Below are 17,078 nucleotides of genomic sequence, written 5' to 3' on the forward strand. Positions count from 1 at the left end.
AAAAAAAAAAAATTCCACATTAGTCAGTTTGCCAGTTTTTATCTTTATTTTGTCTGTTTTGTACCCGCCCAAGTCCTACGTTTCTAATTATACCTGTTTTCCCACTTTTTGAAGTTATAGACAAAATTAAATCCCATGTTTGTTTTATCTGTTTTTCTAGGCGGGCCTGCGGACGCTCCACGACATCGGGCCAGAGATTCGGAGGGCGATCTCTGGGGACCTGGCTGTGGAGGAGGAGCTGGACAAGGGGCTGAAGGAGGCTGTGTCTGCCGCCTCAGAGGATGACATCTTCAGGGTAAAGGTCTGATACACACCCCCCACTCACTCTCCCCCCAGAGAGAGACACCGCCAGAGCACCATCTACTGCCCCATTCACGCACATGCACAGGCGCTTCTGCATGGACCACAGTAAGGCTACGGGCTGAGCAGACCATGGAAAAAAAACACACGCAAGAACAGCAACGGCAAAGTTCATTTTTACACGCTTAGTCCATACGAGCTATTCTTTCTTTCAGCTGTACCATATTTTGGCTTTGCTTTATTTGGACATTTGCATCCAACATTATTATTATTATGTTATTATTTGGATTAATGATTTCCCTCGAGAGCGAGTGATTATAACTAAAATATACGGTGTGCACCAACAGATGGTAGAGTTTTTTTGTAATATCACAAAAGCAGTTGCCTCGCAGGGTTTTGGAAAAAGTACAAAAAAAACCCAACTAAATCTTGAGGTTTTTCTTTCAGTTACTATTAACTTGTTCTTGTATTTACATTTTTTGGTATAACAAAATAAATAGTATATAAGTGTAACAATTATACAATAATACAAATGATTATAGCCCATTATAGGCTCGCCTAAAGGCAAGGCAAGTTTATTTGTATAGCACAATTCGTACACAAAGTGCTTTACAGATTAAGAAAAACATTAAAATCACAATAAAAACAAATCAAAACATAAATAATCATCATAAAATTAAAGATTAAAATAAAAAAATTAAGAAGAGAGAAAGATATTAATTACATAAAGCATGTTCTGTAGCTCTGATTAACAAACGAAGGAACAGGACTTTTGTATTTGAATGTGTTACCTGCACTAAGAGGACGACCTTAGTCCTTGGGCTGTTATCGCCAAATGAAAACAGCGAGACGAGAAAACGGCGCACGGTGAATAGTTTTATAGATGCGCATTGAAGCCACACAAGTAATGCTCCAGCGTGAACGAGACAGGACGACGGCTGCACTTACCTCCGTGCAGCGCGGAGCTCTACACCGGTCCTTTCACCTGTGGTCACCTGACGGTCTACAGGGGCACATCTTAGTCCTGGGTTAGTCCTGGGTTAGTCTTGGGTTAGTCTTGGGTTAGTCCTGGGTTAGTCCTGAGTTAGTCCTGGGTTAGTCCTGAGTTAGTCCTGGGTTAGTCTGTTAGTCTTGGGTTAGTCCTGGGTTAGTCCTGAGTTAGTCCTGGGTTAGTCCTGGGTTAGTCCTGGGTTAGTCCTGAGTTAGTCCTGAGTCTGGGTTAGTCCTGAGTTAGTCTGGGTTAGTCCTGGTTAGTTAGTCCTGGGTTAGTCCTGAGTCCTGGGTTAGTCCTGGGTTAGTCTGGGTTAGTCCTGGGTTAGTCCTGGGTTAGTCCTGGGTTAGTCCTGGTTAGTCCTGAGTCCTAGTCCTGGGTTAGTCCTGGGTTAGTCTAGTCCTGGTTAGTCCTGAGTCAGTCCTGTTAGTCTTGGGTTAGTCCTGAGTTAGTCCTGGGTTAGTCCTGGGTTAGTCCTGAGTTAGTCTGGTTAGTCCTGGGTTAGTCTTGGGTTAGTCCTGAGTTAGTCCTGGGTTAGTCCTAGTCTGAGTTAGTCTGGTTAGTCTAGTCTTGAGTTAGTCCTGGGTTAGTCCTGGGTTAGTCCTGGTTAGTTAGTCCTGGTTAGTTAGTCCTGGGTTAGTCCTGAGTTAGTCTCTGAGTTTTAGTCTGGGTTAGTCTTGGGTTAGTCTCTGGGTTAGTCCTGGGTTAGTCTGGGTTAGTCTTGGGTTAGTCCTGGGTTAGTTGTTAGTCTTGGGTTAGTCCTGAGTTAGTTCTGGGTTAGTCTTGGGTTAGTCCTGAGTTAGTTCTGGGTTAGTCCTGGGTTAGTCCTGAGTTAGTTCTGAGTTAGTCTTGGGTTAGTCTTGGGTTAGTCCTGAGTTAGTTCTGGGTTAGTCCTGGGTTAGTCCTGAGTTAGTTCTGAGTTAGTCTTGGGTTAGTCTTGAGTTAGTCCTGAGTTAGTCCTGGGTTAGTCCTGGGTTAGTCCTGAGGTAGTCCTGGGTTAGTCCTGGGTTAGTCCTGAGTTAGTTCTGGGTTAGTCCTGAGTTAGTTCCTGAGTTAGTCCTGGGTTAGTCCTGGGTTAGTCCTGAGTTAGTCCTGGGTTAGTCCTGAGTTAGTTCTGGGTTAGTCCTGAGTTAGTTCTGAGTTAGTCTTGGGTTAGTCCTGAGTTAGTTCTGGGTTAGTCCTGGGTTAGTCCTGAGTTAGTTCTGAGTTAGTCTTGGGTTAGTCTTGAGGTTAGTCCTGGGTTAGTCCTGAGTAGTTAGTCCTGGGTTAGTCTTGGGTTTAGTCCTGGGTTAGTCCTGGTTAGTCCTGAGTTAGTCTCTGAGTTAGTCTTGGGTTAGTCCTGAGTTAGTCCTGGGTTAGTCCTGGGTTAGTCTTGGGTTAGTCCTGGTTAGTCCTGGTTAGTTAGTTGGGTTAGTCCTGAGTTAGTCCTGGTTAGTCTGGTTAGTCCTGGGTTAGTCCTGGGTTAGTCTAGTCCTGGGTTAGTTAGTCCTGGGTTAGTCCTGAGTTAGTTAGTCCTGGGTTAGTCCTGAGTCTGAGTTAGTCCTGGGTTAGTCCTGAGTTAGTCCTGGGTTAGTCCTGAGTTAGTTAGTTAGTCCTGGGTTAGTCCTGAGTTAGTCCTGGGTTAGTTAGTTAGTCTGAGTTAGTTCTGAGTTAGTCTGGGTTAGTCCTGAGTTAGTCTGGGTTAGTCCTGGTTAGTTCTGGGTTAGTCCTGGTTAGTCTGAGTTAGTCTTGGGTTAGTCCTGAGTTAGTTCCTGGGTTAGTCTTGGGTTAGTCCTGAGTTAGTCCTGGGTTAGTCTGGGTTAGTCTGGGTTAGTCCTGGGTTAGTCCTGAGTTAGTCCTGGGTTAGTCCTGAGTTAGTCCTGGTTAGTCCTGGTTAGTCCTGAGTTAGTCTGGTTAGTCTTGGGTTAGTCCTGGGTTAGTCTGGTTAGTCCTGGGTTAGTCTTGGGTTAGTCCTGGTTAGTCCTTGGGTTAGTCCTGGGTTAGTCCTTTAGGGTTAGTCCTGGTTAGTAGTCTGGGTTAGTCCTGAGTTAGTCCTGGGTTAGTCTTGGGTTAGTCCTGGTTAGTTCTGGGTTAGTCCTGAGTTAGTCTTAGGGTTAGTCCTGGGTTAGTCTGGGTTTAGTCTTGGGTTAGTCCTGAGTTAGTCTGGGTTAGTCTGGGTTAGTCCTGGGTTAGTCCTGAGTTAGTCCTGGGTTAGTCCTTGGGTTAGTCCTGAGTTAGTCCTGGGTTAGTCTTGGGTTAGTCCTGAGTTAGTCCTGGGTTAGTCCTGAGTTAGTCCTGGGTTAGTCCTGAGTTAGTCTAGTCTTGGGTTAGTCCTGGGTTAGTCCTGAGTTTAGTCCTGGGTTAGTCTTGGGTTAGTCCTGAGTTAGTCCTGGGTTAGTCCTGGGGAGTGCACTGTGAGTGCGTGGGCCATTTCAAACAGGTCGGAATAAAAAATAAAAAATCAGCACCCTCAAATTATGTATGAAAAATGGTTTACAAATTTGCCCTCAGGACTTCTCTTCTGTGAAAATAATCCTAGTCTAAAACAGTGCACAGTGTAAAAAGCAAAACGAAAGGTAATTCATTACGCAAACAAAACCGTGTGTTCGCAGGGCGCGGCCCCGCAGATACTATGGTCAGCCACACATTAGTTTTAATGTGCGCGGGTTCTGGTCCCAGTAGTTGAACCCATTTGCCCAGAGCCACGTAAACATGAATTAGTTCAGAGTAGAATAGTAAAATTATGCCGGGCACGTGCGTGGAGCCTCATTAAAATGCAAAATGCTATTAAAGCAGTGACCTGAACCCTCGTGCTGTGTGATTGATCGTACCGCGGTGCTGGTATATTGCAATGACCGTGACAGCTCTACGTTCGGGTTGGTCAAAAACGTCACACCAGTGCAAGTGAATACACGTCTCTCGCTCTCTGGCACTTTCTCAGTTCTGTGGCACTTGGTTTCCATTCTGTGGAAACCAGTCCGGCATCTCAGTTTAGGTCACGTAAACGGGAAACGGCCGTTATCTGCTTTATCCATTATTCATTTAAACACAAAATCCAAAACAGAAAAATCGAATCGTTATCTGTTTTTTTCATTTTGGTTTTGGAGACAAATAATGAAGAAAATTGTTGGTTTTTTTTGTTTTCTTATTTTTGGTTTTATATTGAAAAACAAATGATACACAGACTGTCTTGCCCAATCACAAAGCAGTAGTACGCAGTGTTGGGAAGGTGACTTTTAAAATGTATTCCCCTACAGATCACAGATTACATACCCTAAAATGTAGTTTGTAACGTAATCCATTAAATTACATAAAGTGAGTAACGTAATCTGAATACTTTGGATTACTTGGTTTGCTGTAGAGAAGCAAAGACGAGGAAATCTTCACATAAGATGTTTTGTCTGATAAAAGAAAATTAAAAAATTAAAAATATTATTGATAGAAGAGGAGGAGACACGGTCCACCCAGCCTCATTTAGTCCTGTTAAATCCTGTTTGAGACATAGTTTAGACCTGGTTTAGTCCTGGTTTAGTCCTAGTTTAGACCTGGTTTAGACCTGGTTTAAACCTGGTTTTAGACCTGGTTTAAACCTGGGTTTAGACCTGGTTTTAGACCTGGTTTAGTGTCCGGCAATGAGTGGAATTACTGAAAAATGAAAAAAGAAAAAAAAAAGAAAAAGGGATATAGCCCAAAATGTGAAAACGAAAATTCCTCTGTGTAATCCATTTATTTCACCGAAGTAACTGTAATCCAATTACCGCTCACTGAAATAGTAATTGTAACTGAATACAGTTACTCATAATTTGTACTCTGATTACATAACTCTGGTACATGTAATCTGTTACTCCCCAACACTAGTAGTACGTAATGGTGGCTTTGGATTTCTAGTTGATCCAATCCGTAGATTGTTTATTTAAATGGACATAGCAAACCCACGAGCCAAGTTACAAATAGGAAGTGAGCATGGACACTCATTCAGCTTTTCACTTTTTTCATTTTCTTATTTTTGGTTTTATATTGAAAAACGAGTGAACGAATGATACACAGATTCAAGACGATTATTATTTGCATCAATATTCAGATTCATAATTCTTGATTTCGTGCTTGGCTCATTCATGTATATTTTGTTGCAGCTCCGAGCGGTGAACAGAAGTGTGAATGTGCATATTTTATCTAACATGTCACCTCCCCGTCCTCCCCTCTGCCCCACAGCGCTCAGGGGGGCTGTTCGGCAACCACGTGAACTATTACAACCAGAGCGACGGGCGCGCCTCTTTCCCGCAAACCTTCACCACCCAGAGACCACTGCACATCAGCCAGAAGGGGTCGCCGTGTGAGGGGGAGAGCCCGTCACACGAAAAACTCATGGACTCCACCACCTTCACCCCCTCCTCCTACTCCTCCTCCGGGTCCAACGCCAACATCAACAACGCCAACAACACGGGCATGGTCCCAGGCACGGGCAGCCGCTTCCCCAGCCCCACCATCAGCACCGTGGACGGGCACACGGGGCAGCCCCTCACCCCCATCCTGCTCCCGCGCTCCGCCTGGTGCTTCCCGCCAAAGAGGTCAGAACTGTTCAGGTCTATTCTTAATTTATTCATTTTTTTAAACTTTACTGTACTTAATCTTCTTCATCCTTCCTCCTTGGTTCATTCTTTCTCTCTCCTAATTCAGCACAACAGTGGGCAGGGTCTTGTGGTTATGAAAGAAAAGGTCACATTTAGTTCCAAATATTAGACTTAGACAAGCTTTATTGATCCACAAGGGCACAATAGCTCACACATCATAATATAATATAATAACAAAAGAGAAAAAATATAAATGATCATAATTAATTCAAAATAAATAGCAAAAATATCAAGAAACCGGTGTTAAATAAGGCATAATTAGTATTATATATTAGTATTATCTGTTACATAAGGGTGAGTTAAACAGTTGTAGGGAGTATTATCTGTTACATAAAGGTGAGTTGTTGTACAGTTGTAGGGAGTATTATCTGTTACATAAGCGTGAGTTGCTGTACATTTGTAGGGAGTATTATCTGTTACATAAGGGTGAGTTGTTGCGCAGTTGTAGGGAGTATTATCTGTTACATAAGGTGAGTTGTACATTTGTAGGGAGTATTATCTGTTACATAAAGGTGAGTTGTTTACAGTTGTAGGGAGTATTGTCTGTTACATAAGGGTAAGTTGTTGTAAAGTTGTAGGGAGTATTATCTGTTACATAAGGATGAGTTGTTGTACAGTTGTAGGGAGTATTATCTGTTACATAAGGGCGAGTTGTACAGTTGTAGGGAGTATTATCTGTTACATAAGGGTGAGTTGTTGTGCAGTTGTAGGGAGTATTATCTGTTACATAAGGATGAGTTGTTTTACAGTTGTAGGGAGTATTATCTGTTACATAAGGGCGAGTTGTACAGTTGTAGGGAGTATTATCTGTTATATAAATTTGAGTTGTACAGTTGTAGGGAGTATTATCGTTATAATAGTGAGTTGTACAGTTGTAGGGAGTATTATCTGTTACATAAGGGTGAGTTGTACAGTTGTAGGGAGTATTATCTGTTACATAAGTTGTACAGTTGTAGGGAGTATTATCTGTTATATAATTTGAGTTGTACAGTTGTAGGGAGTATTATCTGTTACATAAATTTGAGTTGTACAGTTGTAGGGAGTATTATCTGTTATATAAGTGAGTTGTACAGTTGTAGGGAGTATTATCTGTTACATAAATTTGAGTTGTACAGTTGTAGGGAGTTTATCTGTTATATAAATTTGAGTTGTACAGTTGTAGGGAGTATTATCTGTTACATAAGGGTGAGTTGTACAGTTGTAGGGAGTATTATCTGTTACATAAGGGTGAGTTATACAGTTGTAGGAGTATTATCTGTTACATAAAGGTGAGTTGTACAGTTGTAGGGAGTATTATCTGTTACATAAGTTGTTGTACAGTTGTAGGGAGTATTATCTGTTACATAAGGACGAGTTATACAGTTGTAGGGAGTATTATCTGTTACATAAAGGTGAGTTGTACAGTTGTAGGGAGTATTAATTGTTACATAAAGGTGAGTTGTACAGTTGTAGGGAGTATTATCTGTTATATAAATTTTGAGTTGTACAGTTGTAGGGAGTTTATCTGTTATAAGGGAGTTATACAGTTGTAGGAGTATTATCTGTTACATAAGGATGAGTTATACAGTTGTAGGGAGTATTATCTGTTACATAAAGGTGAGTTGTACAGTTGTAGGGAGTATTAATTGTTACATAAAGGTGAGTTGTACAGTTGTAGGGAGTATTATCTGTTATATAAATTTGAGTTATACAGTTGTAGGGAGTATTATCTGTTATATAAAGGTGAGTTGTACAGTTGTAGGGAGTATTATCTGTTACATAAGGGTGAGTTATACAGTTGTAGGGAGAAATATTCCACAAATACGTGTATTAAATTGCAGTTATTAGTTACATTAATAACAATTTTTTCAACCTGTAATTTAATAATAATATTTTTTCAATGGGTAAAACTTTATTCTCCGTCTGGAACTAGAAGTCTCTGTCCACTGTTACTCTCCAGAGGATTTTATTTACACTTTTGTCTCTTTTAAACTGCATTTTAAATCTCTTTTACACTAGCATCTTTACGCCTCTTTAAACCTCCGATCATTTCATTCTTTCTTTTCCCACTTGTTTCTTCTTCTTGAATGTGGCCGAGCAGGACGTGTTTTTATGACTCCCTCATGCGGTATGTGCCCAGGGACGATCGTCTGTTACAGCTTTAAACGCTAAACTCTGCACAGATCATGCCAACACCATCGCTGGTTAAGTGCCATAGCAACGCCGTAGCTATGCACCTTAACGATGTAGTCGCTGATACAACTAACAAAGCAAACAGTGATATATTTAAAAAAAAAAAAAAAAAAAAAGGAATGCATGGTGATTATAAAATGGATACGGGGATTGGGGTATCAGCTCAGATTAAGAAAAATGTACAGAATCGGCTCCAGGAAATCGGTTTGAAGGTTTCAGTTTGTAGTTTAGGTCAATAAAATCACATTATCTAAGGACATATTTTACCCTGAATATCTTAAAACATTATAATTTGTATTTATTCACTGCTGTTCCATACTCATACAGATTACAGATGACATATTTGAATCATTTTAAATCATTTATCGTTGTTTTAAACAGTGTGTAACTTTTAAACCAAAAAAATGGATTAGGTAAAAACATGTTTTGGTTGTGTTTATTGCACTGAAAAACTCTTTAGTGAGGAGAAAAAGTCTCCTCCTGCTTGTTTCTTTTTATCGATACTCTTCTATAGTGGAATATATGGAATGAAACATACCTATCTCTACGGAGAATGTTACACAGTATAGCTTTAACAACATACTGAACCTTCAAGTAAAGTTATTCCTACTTTCAGTCTTGGCACTGGTATTAGTTCATATCAAATATTGGTAGAAATACAGAATAATAAAACAGTTACTGCTCTTGGTATTGAAACTGGAAAAGCTGGATCTGTGGTTTACTAGTTAAAAACTCTCCACCAACCAAACTGTAAAAAGCAACATCTGGCTAAGTTCAAATGATTTAAATTAACATCATTTTACTTTATTTCAGGGGTGTCAAACTCAAATTCAGAGGGCCAAAATTTTAAACTGGGACTAAGTCGTGGGCCAAACTAAATATGTATTGAAAAATGGCAGCAACGAGATATGTAATGTTAAACCTTTTCTTATTAAAATAACAGTTTAATAATAGTTTTGCTTAAACATTGAATCCAGAACATGCATAATATAAAATAATAACAGCATTTTAAATAAATTATGTCTGTATAGCAGGGGTCTCAACCTGTAGCTCCTGAGTTACCTGAGTAGCTCTCCAGCCCCTAACAAGTAGCTCGCCAAGGGATTTCTGAGTTATACGTATTGAATTGAATAACTCAAATGTTGATTAATTACCATTGTAAATGTGGTATTTAAAACTTTGTGTTCTAATAAATAGATAAAGGTTTTAGGTTTTATAGGCATCTGACTGTACTACACTAAGGCTTACCCTCTTATATCGACTCAAATCCTTGCAAACGCTAAAATGAGCAGCTCTTTTGTAAAGGTAGCTCACCAGACGCAAAAGGTTGGCGATCCCTGCTCTATAGTCTATCTGTAGCCGGCGGGCAGCTCTAATACATATTTGATCTGATATCACGGGCCAAAAATAATTATATCGCGGGCCAAATTTGGCCCCCGGTCCTGAGTTTGACATGTCTGCATTTGTTTCAACTTGATAAGTAAAATGTTCTACCAATGGAATAATTGTGTTTTTCTTAATTCAAGCAACATTAGGGTTTGTTTCTTATTTTAACTACAAAGAGTTGTTGTTTTTCTTAAGTGTCGCAAGATTTATTTTCATATTTCAAGTACAAAACAATCTTGTTCCATTGGTAGATTAGTATTTGAGTCATTTTATCTTAACTAGATTTTAATTTCTGCAGTTTTTAAATTGTCGTTTATGTCTCCGTATTTAGACTGTAGATCTGCGTGACTTTATCTTTGGAGTTTCCTGTTTTAGCTCGTCTTTTGTCTGGCCCTGATCAAACACAACAGCCTGTCACGTTTTACTGCCCCAGACTCACTTTACATAATGTGATACATAAATAGACTTCACTTACGGATAATAGTCTTATTTTGGGTTTAAAGATGCATTATATAATTTTTCTGGTGGAGGGTTTGCCAACTGTTCGCCTCCATGGAGATATTTTTAACTTTGCCTGTAATGTCCCACAATATGGTGTTAAACATATCTATCTTGGATTTGTTTATTTCTTTACAAGCATTTTAGAAGAAAAATTTATGATATTTGGCGTCGTACGGATCAGCTGCTTGTCAAATTCCATACTGTGAAACTTTCCAGGCAAAGCAACGACATCTCCAAGGAAAAGAAGGTGTCAAACTCTCCACTGGAAAAGTTAGGAAAAGAGACGCCAACATTTGAGTCCGTTTATTTGAGTCCACAAGATTCGATTTCTTTTCTTACGTCTTTGTAAAATGGCCGTACTTTTAGCTGCTGCTCAGTTTCGCTTCTTCCGCTACAGTCCATCCTTTGCTTAAAATATCCGCTTCTCAGACTCTTTCCCTGTTGACGCTTTGGCTTGTGAGCTCTCCTCTTGTTCATGCGCTGAAGTTAAAGCAACACCGTGGAACTTTTATTTATACTCCCCACATTAAAATGCCTCGAAATCCAATGTGCGGAACTGATGTTTTTTGTCAGATGAAGTGGAATTTTTGTCTTAATTTGCTCAGTTTAAGACAAATTATCAAAACATCATCAATATTTCTAAACAACAACAAAAAATCTGCACCTTCTAACACAAAATTAATATTGTGAAATTCAAATCATTTTAACCAATACTTATGTGTTTCAGTCACAAGGTTCTTGTTTTTTGACGATGCCATTTTGAGGACTTTTTGACCATTTGATATTTGGAATTCTTTATCGCAATAGTTCTAATTTGAATTGAATGAAATTGTTTTGTCTTTTACTTTGACAAAACTTTATAGATTCACAAGGAGAATTATTGACACAGTAACTAAATACAATACATGCATCATGAATTTCGGACTGCCGGTTCATTGCGCAATGCATACTGGGAAGGATCCTCCGAAAAAAGAGAGCATCAAACCGCCATGTTTGATTTCCCAGTGGGATGCGTCTATTGACAAAGCCAATCTTTTCAAGTCTTTTGAACCATATCACTTTTGTTTCTAGTTCTGATATTGTTATATTTTATTTGTGGGAATTGGACATTGTAATTGTGTGGTTGTTGGATGTTCTAACAGCGGAAAATGGGCTTCGGAAGTTTGCGAACTCCATAAATGCAAAAGGGAATCAGATCTGCGTGACTGCAAACCTCTGTTCAAACTGTTTCCCTTCGTAAACGAATTGAAAAATAGTGAAAGGCGAAGGCGATGGGCAGGATTGATACACAGGAAGGACGATAAAGGTAACATTTGACTGCCTAAGAAATCATCTTGAGTTTGCAGTGAACATTTTGTATGTGGAGCACCAACAAAGCAGAATCCCGTTTGTTAAGCGAGAGGTGCAGAAGACAAACAGACTGAGCTCGCACTTTCTTGTTCGAATGACTTTACAGTAACATCAAGTCTTGGTCGCTTTGCAGTGGAAGGTGTTTCTTGGTGAACAGCTGGCGCCTTTTGCTTTGACTTTGACTTTTTAAATTCGTAACCAAGGTTAAGAGAGGGATCGGGATTTTGCTTTGTTGGCGCTCCACGTACAAAATGTTCACTGCAAACTCGGGATGATTTCTTAGGTAGTCAAATGTTACCTTTATCGTCCTTCCTGTGGATCAATCCTGCCCGTCGCCTTCACCTTTCACTTTTTTTCAATTCCGTTGGGAAGGAAAACAGTTTGAACGGAGGTTTGCAGTTACACAGAGTTCACACAGGAGTTCACAAACTTCCGAAGCCCATTTCTCAAGACGTTTTCCGCTGTTGGGACATCCAACAACCACACAATTACAATGTCCGAATCCCAAAACAAAAAAATGACAATATCAGAACCAGAAACAAAAGCGATATGGTTCAAAAGACTTAAAAAGTTTGGCTTTGTCAGTAGACGCATCCCACTGACAAATCAAACACGGCGGTTTGATGCTCACTTTTTCTGAGGATCCTTCCCAGTATGCATTGCGCGATGACCGGAAGTCCGAAATTTGGGATGCATGTGTACAGAGACAACACTAGTGAAAGGTTCCACGGCGTTGCTTTAGCCGATTCTCTCCTTGACGCTTGTTGCCGCTGGGTTGTGTTGCCGTGTCTCATCCTGTGTATATCTTTGTGTATCTGTCGTCCGTGTTTATGTTCATTTTCTCTGTGTGCGTGTGTTTGTGTGTGTGTCTGTGTGCGTGTATCTGTGTGTATCATTCGTAGTTCGGACTCTAGTGACAGCCGCCTGCCAATCATCCGCAGAGGGGAGGGGTCGATGGAGGAGACGTACGACGAGAGCTACGCCGACGACAGGGAGTACCAGGAGGACACGCACTCGCTCTCCTCTGACATGTAGGCTTGTCACGATAATCGCTCTAGTTTAGACGTTTGGGTCCATGTTTTATTTTCACTAGTGGTACATTAAAGGACAAGAACTTTTAACCGTGTTATAGTGGTTAAAAGCTCATTATTAACTCAAAGTTGTGTTTTTGAGTGATTCATGCATGTTTGAGTAATCTTTAAGGCTACCCTGGCCACAAAGATTTGACCTTTACCGAACAAGACCAACAGTACATATTGAGTTTTTCAGAGTTAGCCAAGAGGTTAGTTTTAATTTAACCACGATAGTCCCACTGAGAAACTCTTTATCACGGTCCTAGCCCCAGAGGGAAAATTATAAGGGCCTGTTTACATGAGAACGCTTGCGGGTAAAAACGACAAAATATTTTATCGGTTTATAAGTGCCTTTTGTTTAGACGGTGTTTTTGGGGCTTAAAAACGCAAAAATCTGAAACCACCCTCCAGAGTAGAAAAGTTGAATACGCTCCGCCGTAGCGTTTCCGTCTACACTGCCCAAGACACAAAACTCTGGTCAGATCTGCTCACGTCGCGTACACGTTTACGTCATATACATCACCACCTAATGTCACCACCACCGAGCCGCCTGGCATGCATACCCAATCAAATTCCACACACTTTTGCGTCACCGTATGCACGCAGATTTCCTCCCAAAAACTCTTGTCTCAACACGGAATAAAAAGTGAAGACGTGACGCCACTTTTGTGTCTTCTTTTCAAACCGTCATCATACAAATGTAGCCTGATTCTTATGATTTTTGTAAGTTATCAAACTCACAAGAATCCATCTTGGCTTCTGCTGTTGCAAGTAACAATAACCGAAACATCGTGATATTGTATCGTCAAAAGTCTCACAGTAATATCGTGGGCTGTCACAATATATCGAATTTCAAGTTTCTTTGCTTAAATGCATTTTTTATAGTAGCAACAGCTTATGAACATTGGAAACTACATATCCCATAATCCATTTCAGCGCAGACAACGCGAAGAAATATGTTTTTTACTTGAATTCTTGGGATTTTGATGGAAATAATTCACACAAAAATCTTGTCAAAGTATTTTAAAAGCAAAAAAGCGTCCCATCTACAATTACATCAGCGTCTTCAAAATATCGCAATAAATATTGTACCGTGAGATGTATATCGTGATAATATCGTACAGTGAGATTTGGATATCGTTACATTTCTAATAAATACTATACTAATATACTATAATACTAACATGCAGATGAAAGCGCTTTGGGATTTTTTCTCAACTGAATTTAATAAAAAATATGATTTACGCTGTTCTGACTCTTCAACCAATCAGATTAAAATATTCCGCCTTTCCCCGATCACTTTCAGCGACAGCCCTTCCAGGAAATGTGTAGAACTTAAAGTGCTTCACATGTCAATTTGGTGCCAGATTTGAGACACCATTACTCTAAAAATGTCCATTTTCACCTACCACATTTATTATTTACAGTGGTTTATTTGTAAAGGGGTTTACTGGGGTTATCATGTTTATTGTGTCAGTGGAATAAAATAGTTTCAGTATTATAGTTGTAATTTTTATGACAGTGTTAGCCTTAAGAAACTCCTTCTATCGTGACAGGCCTACGTATGTGCACTGTCTGAAGTCATCTGCAGCCGTGTCGTTTTATCTGTGTGCAGCTTGTGTGGTGCCTGCAGGGGGCGCTGTGGGCTGTAGGCTGTGGTTGATGTTTGTGTGTGTGTATCAGGCTGGTGTATCAGGACGACACGTGTAAACAGCTGACGCCGATGGAGGAGGTGGAGGAGGTGGAGGAGCGGAGACCTGGAGGAGGCTGGCAGTCCCCCAGACGAGTGTTCCTCTGCCCCACGTCTCTGGGTGAGGACACAATAACATCACAAAGACACTCTGTTTAGTCTTTGTCTTTTGTATTTAATTTAATTCCATAAAAGAAATTAAAACATTGAAACATAAGAAAAAGTCTTACACTGCAAACATGTATCTTAAGTTAATAACAGTGAGTATTTATGACGTATATTTGTGTTTTAAGGGCGGAGATCGTCGTTTCACTTGGAGTGTCTCAGGAGACAGTCAAAGCCTGATGTTTCCCAAAAGACAGCAGTCCCTTTGCACCTCGTACATCACCAGGTCTTTACTCACTACACAGGACTTCATATAACACACAGAGTTATTATTATTAGTCGTATTAGTATCATCAGAGTCTTTGTTTGACTGTGGTTCTGTCCTCAGGCTTTGGCGGTCGCAGGGTTGAGTCCTCTCCTCAGACGGAGTCACTCTCCCACTCTCTTCAGTCGGCTGTGCTCCACGCCTCCAGCCAGCCCCACCGGTACTGATCCTACGCACACACACACACACACACACACACACACACACACACACACACACACACACACACACACACACACACACACACACAATCATAATGTTTTGTCCTAAACAAAATGTATTTTTCCCGTAGCTCTCAGCGGTGAAGCCTCTTACCAGCGGGTACCCTCCTTGAGGCTAGAGGGCGCTAGCTCCCATGAAAAGCTCAACACCAGTTTGCCCTCAGTGAACTGCGGGCCCTGGTACAGTGCACTCTCCTCTGGTTTGTTATAGTGTTATATTCTGTCTGTTCACAAACTGTTCTGCTGCAGGTACAACGACAGCAATGGGAACAGCCGGGCGCCCACCCCTAGTACCTCCGGAGCCCGAGCCCCTCGGCCCGTGTCCCTCACAGTGCCCTCTTTGCTGGGCACAGACTCGTGCTCCCTGTCCCACGGCAGCGCGGGGAGCCTGGTGGAGGCAGTAAGGATCATTTTAAAGGTTTAAACATTAGAGATGTGTTACATAAATGACGTGACTCTCTCTGTGCAGGTGCTAATATCAGAAGGCCTGGGGCAGTTCGCGCAGGACCCGTCCTTCATCGAGGCGACCAAAGCGGAGCTCGCCGACGCCTGCGACATGACCATCGAAGAGATGGAGCACGCCGCCAACAACATCCTGAACGGAAACACAGCGGCACAGGCCAGCCCCTCCCCCCTCTGCGGCCTGAGGCCTCACAGTCCTCACAGCCCCCTCAGCCCCCACGCCCCCCTCACCCCAATCACCCCCCACGCCCCGGCCGCACACAGGGACCCTCTGAGGGAGGGCAGTGCGGAGGGGCCCTCCTCTGTGGAGGAGCGGCAGGAGCTGCTGGGTCCTGGGACAGGTGCAGAGGAGGAGGAGGAGGAGCACAGCTCTCTGCTGCGAGTGGAGGGCCAGAGGAACAGTGCGCTGATAGAGGACGATGAGTGTGTGACCAGTTTGTAGGAGTCAGTCCTCTGTGTGCAGACTCAGCGGCGCCTCCGGAGGCCGGTCCCGCTCACTGCCTCTGCCCCGGGACGCTCAGGCAGGACTGTGGCGGCAGTGAGCAGCCCAGTACTATGTTGGTCTGCGCTTGTGTGTACGTTTGTAGTAAAGTATAAGCTCTATACTCTCTTCTACTGCGTGTGTGATGTGTGTCTGTGTCTCTAAAGTGCCTCACAGTTTGTCCTCAGACGGTGAAGAGCAGACGAGCAGCAAAAAGGAAAGAAACAGGAGCTCCTTTTATGGACTTCCTGAGAATTCTCTGTTTGTTTTCATTTCCTTCTTTGTGGTTATTTATTAGTTGTTTATGTGGCGCCCTGAGGCGCAGGGACAGACCAGCTCTCGGAGGATGGACTAAACCTCCAGAACGGAGGTTTTGAAGCGCTGTATTGAGAACATGGGACCCTCCCTGTTCCTCTCATCTCTCCTCCTCTTCCAAAGGATCCTGGAGCACAGCCCTGCCAGCCTGGGAGCCGCCTTCACGTCGCACCGCTCCCAGACCACACGGGGGGAAGGATTTGAGGGACGGACCACGCCCAGGGGCCTCTGACAGAGACAGAACCACCTCGTCTGGCCCTGGTTTCTTCTGTACCCAGTTTAGCCGCGCGCTCTCTTCCCTCACAGGAAACAGAGGAGCTTCAGCGGCTGCAGACAGAGGGCCCTGCTCCTGATACCTCTCCTCTCTCCTCCCTCTCTCCTTCCTCCCTCCTCTCTGCACCATCCTCTTCACCAATGAGTTTGTTTTTACTTTGCGACAGAGAGGTGTGCGCTGTATGTTTTCAGGCAGAGGAGCCAAACGATCTAGTGAGCACTTTGTGTCAGATCCAGACATGATTTCTGCTCCTTCCTCTTCCTTAAAACATGACGATTTTCTCCGCCACGGCCCTCTCTGCTGTGTATTTAACACTTTATTATTGTGCAAAACTGGCTAGCCATGATATCTTGTTTTAACAACTTATCCTTGGGGTGCTGGTCTTATTACATGTATTTTTGCTCAGTTTCTTTTAGGAGATTTTAAGAGGTTTTAAGTATTGAAGCAGGTCATAGTGTAGATTACTCTATGTGTGTGTCTGCGTTTTTAGTACAAGACAAATGCGTGAATGATTGAGCGAATGTAATGTATTTTAAAGGGGGGCTTTCTCTCGATTCGTATGCACCTTTTACAGATTGTATCTATTTATTTATTTATTTTTCCCAGAGGAGAGAAACGCGTGCGAAATTTGCGTGAATGCGAGTGCGCGTGCGTGTGTATTTTGAATGGTTACTTATGTATTCTACAAATGATTTAAGCCTAGACAGTAATTTAAGGTAGCATTCGAGTTCGTTCATGTTTGTTTGACGGTGCGTGTGTGCGTTTGTGTATGAGATTATGGGCCTCCTTAACACAGGGTTACCGTGGAGAGACATGCTTCCA

The 17,078-nt window shown here is 42.0% G+C and overlaps 1 protein-coding gene across 1 annotated transcript in view; it reads left to right on the forward strand.

Moving 5' to 3' along the window:
- cacna1c (calcium channel, voltage-dependent, L type, alpha 1C subunit) overlaps nucleotides 1–15,628 on the forward strand; it is a 667,856-nt gene extending 652,228 nt beyond the window's left edge. The window contains exons 44-53 of the mRNA XM_055153273.1: nucleotides 161–295; nucleotides 5,483–5,838; nucleotides 7,982–8,008; nucleotides 12,213–12,341; nucleotides 14,067–14,194; nucleotides 14,367–14,464; nucleotides 14,567–14,663; nucleotides 14,796–14,904; nucleotides 14,974–15,124; nucleotides 15,194–15,628. Of these exons, the coding sequence (XP_055009248.1) occupies nucleotides 161–295; nucleotides 5,483–5,838; nucleotides 7,982–8,008; nucleotides 12,213–12,341; nucleotides 14,067–14,194; nucleotides 14,367–14,464; nucleotides 14,567–14,663; nucleotides 14,796–14,904; nucleotides 14,974–15,124; nucleotides 15,194–15,628 (1,665 nt within the window). The remainder of the gene's footprint in view (nucleotides 1–160; nucleotides 296–5,482; nucleotides 5,839–7,981; nucleotides 8,009–12,212; nucleotides 12,342–14,066; nucleotides 14,195–14,366; nucleotides 14,465–14,566; nucleotides 14,664–14,795; nucleotides 14,905–14,973; nucleotides 15,125–15,193) is intronic.
- Nucleotides 15,629–17,078: the final 1,450 nt, after the last annotated feature.

This window comes from Boleophthalmus pectinirostris, unplaced genomic scaffold (genome assembly GCF_026225935.1).
Source record: "Boleophthalmus pectinirostris isolate CB_2022bp ecotype Guang Dong unplaced genomic scaffold, ASM2622593v1 HiC_scaffold_18, whole genome shotgun sequence".
NCBI classification, from domain to species: Eukaryota; Metazoa; Chordata; class Actinopteri; order Gobiiformes; family Gobiidae; genus Boleophthalmus; species Boleophthalmus pectinirostris.